The 12,686-nt window shown below is 44.8% G+C and overlaps 1 protein-coding gene across 2 annotated transcripts; it reads right to left on the bottom strand.

The window, feature by feature from the left end:
* Positions 1 to 1,296: 1,296 nt before the first annotated feature.
* Positions 1,297 to 8,174, bottom strand: isl1a (ISL LIM homeobox 1a; the record flags this gene model as incomplete). Of its 2 annotated transcripts, none has more annotated exons than XM_080499070.1 (6): positions 1,297 to 1,413; positions 4,714 to 4,881; positions 5,421 to 5,707; positions 6,545 to 6,804; positions 7,628 to 7,817; positions 8,123 to 8,174. In XM_080499070.1, the coding sequence occupies 6 exons, from the start codon at positions 8,148 to 8,150 to the stop codon at positions 1,297 to 1,299; spliced, it is 1,050 nt and encodes a 349-aa protein (XP_080355196.1). The 2 variants fall into 2 exon arrangements, with proteins under 2 accessions (XP_080355196.1, XP_080355195.1); XM_080499069.1 differs by having other exon boundaries at positions 5,421 to 5,704; positions 8,123 to 8,150.
* Between the last annotated feature and the right edge of the window lie 4,512 nt (positions 8,175 to 12,686).

The following is a 12,686-nucleotide window of genomic DNA, read 5'->3' on the forward strand; positions in this document are numbered from 1 at the left end:
TGTTATATATAATACAACATAGTCTTATGATTTACAGTAAATGAATCATATGCTTTTATACTCTGGCGTGAAATGACGTGGCCTGTTAAACCACGTCTTTAGAACGCATCAGGAACATCTGGCTGAAGCAGATCAATCAGTTTGATCACAAACTGGCTGAGCACATTACTTCAGGAAGCTGGGCATACGACATAGTTTTAAACACTGCTCAATGTTTGACACGGAAGAGAGGTCCAGACCACTGGAGCAGGAGGACAGGTCACATTGGGAGGTTTTCAGGAATCAGGAAATGAAAAGGATGAGTCACATTCAGTAATCTGGGGAGATTGACCTCCATACTCCAGCATCAGGGTAAACTGAGCGCATGTGCACTGAGCGCTACACCCCCTGAAGCACCTCCACCCACTGAAGCACCCCCACCCACTGAAGCACCCCCACCTAGAGAAGCACCTCCACCCAGCGAAGCACCCCCCCCCCGTCATATTACTCATTTCCTTCCAATAAACAGAAGAAATAAGACAAAACAGCCCCATAAGACCATCGCCTTTACACAAGATGCACAAAGAAACTTTCTCTTTTTTTTTTTTACTTCAGTTAAGAAAGTTACACAAAAGGTGGCAAATTTTTTGACAATAAATAATAAATAATCTTGTTGCACAGGAACAAACAAAAACATTTTCTTCCAGAGCTAACGGTACATTTTTTTTTTTAACTTATCATTGTCATTATTATTATCATCATTATTAATTTACACATCTTTGGGAAAGAAAAAAAGTCTTGGACGGACACTAACTCACACAAATGTCCCACGAAGCTTGTGGTAAAATAGAGGTATACCTTGTTGCAAATGCTTTTGGGTGTTGGGAGTCATCATGTGGGGATTTGTTTTGTTTAATGAAGAAAAGCCATTTGTTCCTCTTCCGTATCGTCCTTGTTGCGTGAAAAAAAACTCAAAGTCAAGTCTTTGTTTTTTCATTTGAATGTATGCACGGAGCCAGGTTCATGTCCCCTTCGTCTTTTTCCTCTTTTTTTTTGGCAACTGGAACCAGGCATGAAGGGGGAGAGGAGCCAGCGTCCCCCGACCTTTATTCTAGTATTTTTTGTGTTGAGAGATGGGTTGTGTTGTTTTTTGTAGTTTTTTTTTTTTTTTCTTCTTTCTTTTTTTTAATTAAGAAAATCCCATGATTGTCTTCACAGTGTCAAAATTACAACCAGGGTGGTTGTGTAGGTGCGGCCGGGGCCGGGTTGTGGGTCATGGTCGGGCTTGTGTGTGTGTGTTCAAAGTTCAGGGCGTCCTCAGGCCTCGATGGGGCTGGACACCATGCTGTTTGGCGTGTCTGGGAGCTGCGACGACATGGACGCCACCTCGCTGCCGGTCGAGTTGGAGCCCGGACCCCCCTCCGAGAAGGTGACCTGCAGGGCGGACACAGCCAGGCTTAGAAACATGTGCGCCGGCAAATCTGTTCAGCGGCAGGCAGAGGGAAGCTCTCGCTCCTCCCTGCAGCCGGCACACACAACTAGCATCCACCCAACGCGTTTCAACTGCTTTCACAACTCTATCTGTCCCTTCACATTCACCTTTTACGTTGCTTTAGTTTTTTTCCAGCTGTAAATGTTTGTTAAGGCAAAGCAGTTTAATTGCTGTTGGAATAAATAAAGTCGCCCTGCGCTGCCTTCCTAACCAGGCGGTCAAACATGGGGCCTGCAGCCACAAGCTGCAGCCTTGCCCAAGGCGAGCTTTTTCACTTGCATATTTAAACAATGAATCTCTGAATAAAATTAAATGTCATATAGATACATTGGAACTGGACGGGATATTGAGTAAATTAAATGAACAATGATAAACAGGCCATTGCAGGATGCTGCTGCAGTGAATCCTTCAAGCTCGTTTGCCGTCTGCTTCGTGATGTAAAGACACGAACACCGCAGGCGGCACACATCTCACACCCTGACAAGCAAAGCAAGTCCCTGCAAAACACTTGTTACAAAGAAACTTAAGGTGGCCGTGTGCTTTATACCACGTAAGATAATTTTTTGAACTTATTTGCACTAAAACAGGTGACATTTTGGAGTTGTTATTTGAGATCTGATAACAGTCTGTGGAATCAGTTTGAGACTCTGCTTTATAAGGCACATAATCATATCTCATTTGTGTTTAATAAAAACTTGACCAAAGTCACATATTTCATGTCTTGAATCCTACAAATGTCTCTGTGTGGAAACAGATTCCCTTTTATTTCCACACTACCGAGTCTGTGTCCGAGAACATTGTGTTTTTGGCCAGAAAATGAAGAATCCCCAAGTATGACTTTTGCAATGCACATATACTAAACTGCATCAGTTGCATAATAGATATAATCAGTTATGATATTTATATTAGAGTGTGACGTGTTCACTGACCATTTATAGAATTGATGCCGGAGCTGTTTCTCTCCATGACCAACACCCACGTCAATGAACTTAATATTAGAGGAAGAAATGTGGACGCTATTGAGCCCCTGTTAAGTGTTATAAAATACTAACTGTAATTAACATAATAAAAAGAATAAATATTTGTGAATAACATTTTTTACAGGGAGAAACAAAATGACTGACAAAATATCAGCCGTCTCCCTAATTGCCCCACACTCTGGTTTCTGAATCTGCTTCAACACTCATGCATTTAAACATCCTATGCGAGTTGCAGTATGTGGAAAACCACACGATTTGCCAAAGAGTCCCATGTCTAACAGTGACAGTTTGAGTCTTGAGACATATTTATTTTTTTCCGGTCTTGAAGGATCGATGTGTTGTTTTCCAGCAGGCCCAGAAAGACCAACACACACCTCTGCAGCCGCTTGTGGCACTTATTATCTTTAATCTGTCCAAAATACAACTTAAAAACTGGATTGCAAAATTGGGGGTGTTTTTCATCAGGCACATGCATTATAAAGCTACAACAGAAAGGACACATCATGATGAGGAGTGGGAATTAATACTTTTTTTTATTTCTTCCTACACCTTTTCAACATATAAATGTGAGCAGGTGGGATGTGTTGTGTCATTGTTTTTTTGTTTTGATTTACCAATTTCAATTTAAATGTCTCTTATCTATTTGTATGTTGAAATATAGCTTCATTCATTCATGATCAAGGTGTCAAAATATAGTGTTTGAAAAGAGTATACATTTAATTCTGTGCTCAAAGATGCATATATTGAATCTTGCTTTGTCATAGAATTATGTGGATTTTTAATCAGCGGTGCTTTAATTCACATGCATAAGTTGCTTCTGCACAGCACATTTGTGCATTTTGCAGTAGCTGCATGTAGATAATTGGACCCAAAAGCTACTTGGGTTTTCATAGGAATTTAGAGGAATTTCTCTCAAGATTAATAAATGAATTCTATTCTATTCTATTCTATTCTATTAAAACAGACCCCTGAAATTGGAGGGTGGAGATCAGGAATTTTCCTCCCTGAATAATAGGAAGTCGTTACACGCTGTTCTTAATTCCGTAGCAAACATAATGCTATTTTAAATAATGCTATAATGTATTAAACGGTTGCAATGTCATGTGCCAAATGATGCACTATGGACCAAATGGAGCACACTCCACACAGAAGGCTTATTTTCACTTATTATTTTAAGAGGGTTTTTATTTCCTTTTGCGTCACTTTTCAATGATTTATTCCAAGTGACCAATTGTAATATATTTTATCTTCTGTAGATATTCACAGAAATATTCTAATTAAATTGGTAATATTAGAAAAAGAGATCATATGATTGCTATCAATATGCAGTGAGAATTTGATGCCTTCTAAAATGTTGTTATTACATTATCCACCTTGGCTTTCAACCAGTTTGCATCGTTCACTCATAACTTCTTCTAAGCAAAAAATATGTTTGTTTGTTTTATTTATTTCTCGTTTCTTAAATGCTGGCCAAATAATCCACTTAAATGAAGGAAGACACTGCGTATTTGCTGCATCCTCCCCAGAACGCTTGCGCTTAAATTGCAGCTCGTTAAGGAGATTAATTCCAGGAGAAAGTCGTGAAAACGAAGGAGATAAATCAATGTCGAGCCTCCACCCTGACCGCACAAAACCACTTCGGATTTTTTTAAATCAGCCTTTCTTGTTGCATATTTAAATTAAAATATGTATTTGTTAAAAAAAAAAAAAAAAAACTCTACAAAAACAACAAACAACAACAAAACCAAAAAAAACAACCCGATAATATAGATTTTAATTGCGTTAAAGCTGCAAACTTTCAGAGGATCTCAGGCCATTGGTCTTGATTAAAATTGATAATATCAGTCGCTAAATAAAAATGAAATCCTCAAAAACTATTCAGATGCGATTCTAAGATTGTTGCAGGATTGTTTACTAAAGAGCAACTTTGACAGGCGACCTGGAATAAATTGTGCGCATTGTTCAAATGAACCACACAAATACTTCCTCTAAAATATTGGCGGTAATTCTGGATTTTCGTCTCGCAGAATACGAGAAAGCGGAAATAAAGTATATTAACGCAAGTAAATGGTTTTGGGCAAAACAGCAAAACAGCAAAAACGAAACAAACCTTAAACCTGCTGGTAAAAGTGTTTGTACGCACGGAGGAAGCGTCCGCGCAAACGGAGACTCTTACAAATAGCAAACGCAATTAAATTACTAAATTCCAATCCAGAGTGTCCGGAGGATTGATTGAACATTGAGGAGGAAAAAGGGACGAACCAGTTGTTGGAAGGCCGGCTGGTCGATGTCGCTCTGCAAGGCGAAGTCGCTGAGGACCTTCCAGGGCGGCTGGTAGCTCTGCACCTCCACCGGGTTGGCCTGGATGCCGCCATCGTGCCTCTCCGGACTGGCCGCCACCATCGGGGTGCCTGTCATCCCCTGGATGTTCTGCAGAGTGGGAGAGGGGGGAGGAGGATGATGAAGAGCAGGAGGTTGCTCCCTGGTCGTGCACATCTTTGACTTTGTAGGTGTGAGGAGGCTGAGAGGAGGAGGGTGGGGGTGGTGAAGGCGGGGGTGTGCATGGGTGGCCTCTGAAATGAATCCACCGGTCGATCAGTAAACAAGGCGCACAATTAAATTCGGGGACAGTGTTCAGATGTTTATATCATAGGACGACTCGTGCTGTGAGCGCTTGACCTCACGTGTCTGCCGGTGCACAAAGCCCCGCACTCCCACCCCCGGGAAACCTTCAACTGCACTTTGTTGGAGGGCATGTGGCTATGGGGTCGTATTGTTTAGGACTATTCATAACTTTGCCTTTATCCAGCCGTTAGTTCCACTTCAGCCAGTTGTGTTCAATGCAGGGTCGCGGGAGGAGCCGACTTTTCGCTACTTGGCAAACAGGTTTCTGACTAAATGTGTCGGATTCTTTCTTTCCTTTTATTTTCTGTCAGAGTTGACACGATCGCGCTTCCATCGGCTCTCACCGTCTTGTCGTTGGGTTGCTGCTGCTGCAGCTGCTTCATGAGCAGGCTCCTCTTCTTGTCCTTGCACCGCTTGTTCTGGAACCAGACCCGGATGACCCGCGGGCTGAGGCCGGTCATCTCCACTAGTTGCTCCTTCATGAGGGCGTCCGGCCGCGGGTTGGCGTTGTAGCATGTCCGCAGAGTGTGCAGCTGCTTCTCGTTGAGCACCGTCCGGACCCGTGTGGTCTTCTCAGGCTGCTTATGGACATGCGGCCGCAGGGCGGGCTGCCGCGCAGAGATTGGTTCTGCTGTTAGGAAAGGATGAAGGACGACAGAAGAGGGCATTGACAAGGAGCAAAAAAAAAAAAAAATTGTTCTGAATAAAAGGACTGACACCCTTTTTTTTAAATCCTCCTTTTCCCAATGCGTCAGTCAACTTTCGATGCTAACTGAGTCAATATTAGGTTTAATCTTACGTATCCGGAATCCGTGGAGCTACAGCACTATATCTTTATTAATATAAGGTCCAATACAAACATATTTTGTGATTTTTGCTTGTCCGGCTTGGAAACTATGAATTAAAGCAGCTTTGACTGACCAGAGCTGACCCGAGGTCATCAGCCCACATCAAAACGCAGCAGCAGCAGCAGCAGCAGCAGCAGCAGCAGCAGCAGCACATCCTGGATGCACTCTTTAAAGTGCAGCCCAGCAATCGAATTCTAATCAACGAAACGCATCCAAATCCGCGTTTGGCGCACTGTCCACCGGCGAAGATCACTTTCTGTATTTCTGACGATCTAATCTAAAATCATCCGCCTGCAATAAAGCGAGATGCGCACAAGTGACATAAACAAGTAGAATAAGTCCTCTGTTAGGTGACGGTGACGGGAGAAGCGGGTGACACTTACTTTAAAAAAATAACTTAAACTTAACTCACTATGCTATTACAGTGCGGCCGTCTGAAAGACTGGAGGTGCAGTTCGTTTTTTTTAAATGAAATGTCATTCTGGTGCGCATTGGGACAAGTCGCAGCGGGGTTTATTGTCGGAGGAAATATGCTTCCACACATTCGTTCAGACACACAACCAGAGAGAAAAGTGTAGCCTGCGCTGTCAGATGGGCCGAGGCGTCTCCGGGACTGTTACCTGCCATCTGGAGCGGTCTGGCGGGGTGCAGCGGGCTGAGCGGGTCCCCGGGGCCCAGGCTGGCCCGCTCCACCACGTCGTGGTCGGCCCGGCAGAAGAGGCCGTCCTCCCGCAGGGCGAACTCGTCCCCCGGAATGAGCTGCCGGCTGCAGGCCACGCAGCGAAAGCACTCGATGTGGTAGACCTTGGAGCGGGCCCGCATCACGAAGTCGTTCTTGCTGAAGCCGATGTTGCATTTCGCGCATTTAATCCCGTATAACCTGCACGCACGCACGCACGCACACACACACACACACACACACACACACACACACACCCCGATCAGTGTGACTGCACTCAGCCAGCGAGCAATAATAATAATAATAATAATAATAATAATAGTAATAATAATAATAATAATAATAATAATAATAATAATAATACAAAATGCATTATTACTTTGGTTTGAATACTAGCAGCGTAAGAACTGTAGTTTCGGTATTTCTCATATTATAATCAATATTTGCATACGATGTCATGCTGCACCTCGAATTTATACTTTTATTTCGAATTACGGCGAATTGTTTTTTGTACATCGCGGTTTGTACTTATTTTTATTATAGTTTTCACGCAGTTCGCTAAAAACTGCAGGGTTCCAGGTTGATACTGAAGTGAACGGGCTGTGATAACGCCAAATCTGTGCGCAATTTCAAGGCAAAAAGTCTCCTAAAAATACGATGATTTTCTTACTTTTCTGCATATTGTCTGGACTCCCTTCTTTTTATAGAGGACACGTGAAGTAACAATCAATCGAATTGATGGATGCGTGTGTAATGTGACTTTTACGCGCAGGTTTTGAACGCTTCCTCTGGGTTTTGTGCAAATAATTCATAGAACCGTTTGAGCAGGGGGAAAAAAAGCAATGCTCCAAAAAGACGTAACGAAGTCCATATAATCTCAATCGGATGGAAGCAAACTATTCAAAACAATATGATAGTTCCATATTCCGAGCAGCTCCAGAGAGTGCGGATGGTGGTGGTGGGGTAAAGATGAGCTGGCCCGGCCCCGCCCGGCCCGTCCTGTCCCGTCCAGTCCCGTCCCTACCTGATGTAGTCCCGTTTGCAGTATGTCTTTCCGTCCCGGACAAAACAAGTGCACGATTCGTCCAGGTATTGGCTGCACTCGGCGCACTTGAGGCAAGCTGCGTGCCACTCCAGGTCCGGGGACACGCGCAGGATGTACTGGTCGTGGATCTGGTTCCCGCAGCCCACGCACAGAGAAACCAGCCGCTTCTCTGAAGGAACACACACAGGTATCACACACTGCACCGAATGACCTGTTTATTATTATTATTATTATTATTATTATTGTTATTATTATTATTATTATTATTATTATTATTATTATTATTATTATCTTTAGGTTGTGTTATTTCGCTCCAGTAAAATCCAGCATTTTGTGATTGCATTTCTTTTCTCTTTTTTTTTAATAGGCCGTGAAAATGTTTTTAAACACAACAAAGCTTAAGTCAACTCTCAACTATCAGCACTTCTTTTCTTTTCTCATCGCCAGAAGCTCCAGAACGGATGGATGTCTTACTTTTCGGCGGGTCCCCCATGTCTCCCATGTCCACAAAGTAAGGCGACGTTAGGTCCACTGTCACAGCGGGCTGCGGGCGCCTGGGAAGCCGGGTGTGTGAGGGGTGTGTGCGGCTCGCTACTCCGCTGCTGCCGCGGGGCCGATGGACGGGGGCCGGGTGTGCTGTGTGGTGGGACGGTGTGTGTTGTTGCTGTCCGGCTCGGAGAGGGGAGTGTGTGTGTATGTGTGAGTTGCCGGCGCGTGTGTGGAGCTCTGATCCTGACAAGCTCCCAGGGCTGACGTAGAACATCAGCACGTCATCTGCATGAGCAGCTGATTGGCTCCGCCGACACACACACACGCGCGCACACACACACACGCACACAGCGAGAGTTTTGTCCTCCGTCTAATGTTTTTCTTGCAGTATTTATTTGGTGCTGGGCGGCCTACTGTGCACAACAGTGGCCATAAAGAAAACACACTTTACATCTCAGTTTTTAACTTCTCATTTGAGCTGGACTCACAGTAGGAAGCCATGAAGAGGAAATCACACTTTTAAACAAATACATTTATATTCTTACCAACATGGCGCCTGTGGGCCTTAACTCCTTATCACGGGGGAGGACCGAGACAAACAAACGCAATTTGAAGAGCAGTTTTTGGTGGGGTCACGAAATGTAATAGTTTAGCAGGGGTATGATATTTGAACAGGGACTGGGAGGGGCTGTTGGGGCTCAAACTCCTCTGGACATTGTGATTTTCCTGTATGACACAATTGAAATAATCTCTTTCATTGAATTATTTCGAGGCATGTACAGAATACTATTTGATGTTTTTAATCGATTATATTAATTGCTTTGTAATGTAGGCTAAATAACACTCATTGGGGGTAAAATTAAGCTGAGGATGGAGACTATTTTATCAGGGCAGTCGGGCCAAAAAATTATTATTTGTTTCAGAGAGCTACTCTGGCCGAGAGTTTAAGAAGCTGTTGAAATGTTGCATGCTGGTCCGGCTATAATGAAGAAGCACGTTACTTGGTTTGTGCTGTCATATTTTTAAACTTTCAGCCCACTGGGTTGTTTTTTGTTGTTGTTTTTTTAACACACCAGTAATGTCTACAGGAGAAAATAATCCTGATAAATATCCACAAGTATGATTTTGACAATTATCTATCTATCTATCAATTCTAACAGCTATTTTGTTATAGATAAATAATAAATACAAACACATGCAGCTGCGTACTAACTGCTGAGATCAAGTAGCCTATCAAACATGAGTTTATTCGTATTTTCTGAGGTTTTTCTTTACAATAGAATAATATGGGGGGTGGGGGTGGGGGAGCTTCTTTCACAGAGCTCCATACAAACGGTCTGATCACCTGCCTGCTGTGATATATTAAGGACGTGGTTTTTAAAGGTGCCACCTGCCAGTGTGGCGTAAAGGAGGGAGAACAACTTTTATTAGATTAATGGCTGTGGTCTCACTGATGATACCATCTGAAGAGCGTGTGCGCGTATGAGCGCACAAATGAAAAATATCCCCGCACGAGCTTGAAATCAGAGCGCGCGCCCGCGCCCTCTCGTCTCACCGACTGCCACGGGGGCGCGCACTAGCGGGCAAACGACACCCGCAGCAGGGTTTTCCAACACACTCTTTAATGTGGAAACAAGTAAAATACAGAATTAGTGAAACGGCCCACAGGCTGGGTAAACAAACACTGGGAAGACACGCGTTGTTTAATGTAATCGTATTTATATTAAACCAGGTAAGCCATTAAAACAAATTGTTATTCACAATGACAGCCTTGCTTGCAAACAGGCCCTTTGAAGGAGAAGATGAAGGGGAGAAAAACAGAGAATACTCAGTTAAGATTGTCAGCACAACGTCAATGCATTATAGTATAATTAGAAGTATATCATTATTATATATTATATATAATCATACAACCGAATATTCCAGTCAGACAAAACAGATGAAATCCAGCAGGAAGTTGGTGGGACAGGAATAGTGTATCTTCGAAACTGTTTATTATAGAGATGTGTAATCGTGTCTTTAATAATAAATGGTCAAATTGGAATGTTTTTCGTGTTGTTTCTGGATATTTCCAGCTTATGTATGGATGATTTGGCCATTACAGATCATTTTCGCATTGTTTAATAATAAGAAAGCAAAGGGCAGCCAATGACATTTGTGTCATTCTGTTTAAGGGGGAGAGACATTCTACATGAGAATCATCCAGGGAGTTACACAGCTGTGCAGCGATGGTCAGTTTACAGAGGAATACTATGTGTTGCGGAGCAAAACATACAATTTGTATAGCAGTGATTTACAGGCTGTCATACTATATGTTAGAACTTCACAAGCTATCACAAAATACATATCACAAAAGACTCAACTGTGATTATTAGTGTTTCCTTTCATTTCGCATTCATGCTCATTAACAAGATTTTAATTGTGAAAGAAAAGTATGATTCATTGTGCAACAAAAACGTTTGAAATTAATTTAAACATTTTCATGGATTGACAGCATAACATATGTCATTGAGTATTATTATTGTCACGAATATGACGAAGTCAAAAGCAGATGGACATAACAAGTCAGTTGAAAGTTTAATTTCAATAACCAGAATAAAGGTGAACAAGAGGGCGGGGCTTGAGAGAATAAAAAAAAACAAAAACAAGACGATATCTGAAAAACACTGAGAGTCAAAAACACGGAGGAAACATGAGGAGTTGCTGGAACTCTGGACGTGTTCATATGAAGCTCCGTGACAGTGAGACTGGAGGAGTAGAGGGAGCAGGTGAAGCACGAGAGGCTGACGAGACACACGCGCCAAGACTATGGAGACAATTAACACACAAAGTCAGCCCCTCCAGCACCATCAGCCCCTCCAGCACCATCAGCCCCTCCAGCACCATCAGCCCCTCCAGCAGCATCAGCCCCTCCAGCACCGTCAGCCCCTCCAGCACCATCAGCCCCTCCAGCACCATCAGCCCCTCCAGCACCGTCAGCCCCTCCAGCACCATCAGCCCCTCCAGCACCGTCAGCCCCTCCAGCACCGTCAGCCCCTCCAGCAGCGTCAGCCCCTCCAGCACCATCAGCCCCTCCAGCACCGTCAGCCCCTCCAGCAGCGTCAGCCCCTCCAGCACCATCAGCCCCTCCAGCACCGTCAGCCCCTCCAGCACCATCAGCCCCTCCAGCACCATCAGCCCCTCCAGCACCGTCAGCCCCTCCAGCAGCGTCAGCCCCTCCAGCACCATCAGCCCCTCCAGCACCGTCAGCCCCTCCAGCAGCGTCAGCCCCTCCAGCACCATCAGCCCCTCCAGCACCATCAGCCCCTCCAGCAGCGTCAGCCCCTCAAGAACCTTCAGCCCCTCCCGCACCATCAGCCCCTCCAGCACCATCAGCCCCTCCAGCAACTTCAGCCCCTCCAGCACCATCAGCTCCTGCAGAACCGTCACCCCTTCCAGCACCGTCAGCCTCTCCAGCACCATCAGACTCTCCATCACCATCAGCACCTCCAACACCATCAGCCCCTCCAGCAGTGTCAGCTCCTCCAGCACCGTCAGACCCTTCAGCAGTGTAAGCCCCTCATGCAGCGTCAGCCCCTCCAGCACCATCAGACCCTCCATCAGCATCAGCACCTCCAACACCATCAGACTCTCCATCACCATCAGCACCTCCAACACCATCAGCCCCTTCAGCAGTGTAAGCCCCTCATGCAGCGTCAGCCCCTCCAGCACCATCAGACCCTCCATCAGCATCAGCACCTCCAACACCATCAGCCCCTCCAGCAATGTCAGCCCCTCCAGCACCGTCAGACTCTCCATCACCATCAGACTCTCCATCACCATCAGCACCTCCAACACCATCAGCCCCTCCAGCAGTGTCAGCCCCTCCAGCACCGTCAGACCCTTCAGCAGTGTAAGCCCCTCATGCAGCGTCAGCCCCTCCAGCACCATCAGCCCCTCCAGCACCATCAGACCCTCCATCAGCATCAGCCCCTCCAGCACCATCAGCCCCTCGAGCCCCTGCTTTACCTTCTTTTCAACCTCCCAGAAGACAGCACCCACCTCTCAGGAGGAGGCTAACGGTGCCGGGTTCCTCCGAGTCAGGAGAGGCGTCAAACAGATGCGAGAGGGCATTGGGTTTGTGGTTTTTGAATTGAGGATGGTGGGAGTGGGTAGATTTATATGTATTAACGAAGGGCACTCTCCCAGCCTGGCGAGAGTTCAACCTGTAAACTTTGTGCATGTACTCAGATTGTGATGGTCGGTCCACAGTGGCGCCACTCCTCCTGCAGGACATGGTTGCCAAAGAAAGTTGGGAAAGAAGGTTTTGTGTTCATTTGCATGTATTTTCTTATCGTGTGAATGTATGTATGTATGTATGTATTTATGTAGGTATGTAATAATACACTCGGGAATAAGGAACTTTATTGTCATTGTAATAAAACAACGAAACTTCATTGGCGACAACCAGCTGGTAGAATAAATAGAATAAAAATCAGAAAGTAATGTGCACAGTAAAAACAGTATATGCATAGAAACAGCTGTAAACATCTTGTATTATTTACAATGT

This window comes from Blennius ocellaris (genome assembly GCF_963422515.1).
Source record: "Blennius ocellaris genome assembly, chromosome: 7".
Taxonomy (NCBI): domain Eukaryota; kingdom Metazoa; phylum Chordata; class Actinopteri; order Blenniiformes; family Blenniidae; genus Blennius; species Blennius ocellaris.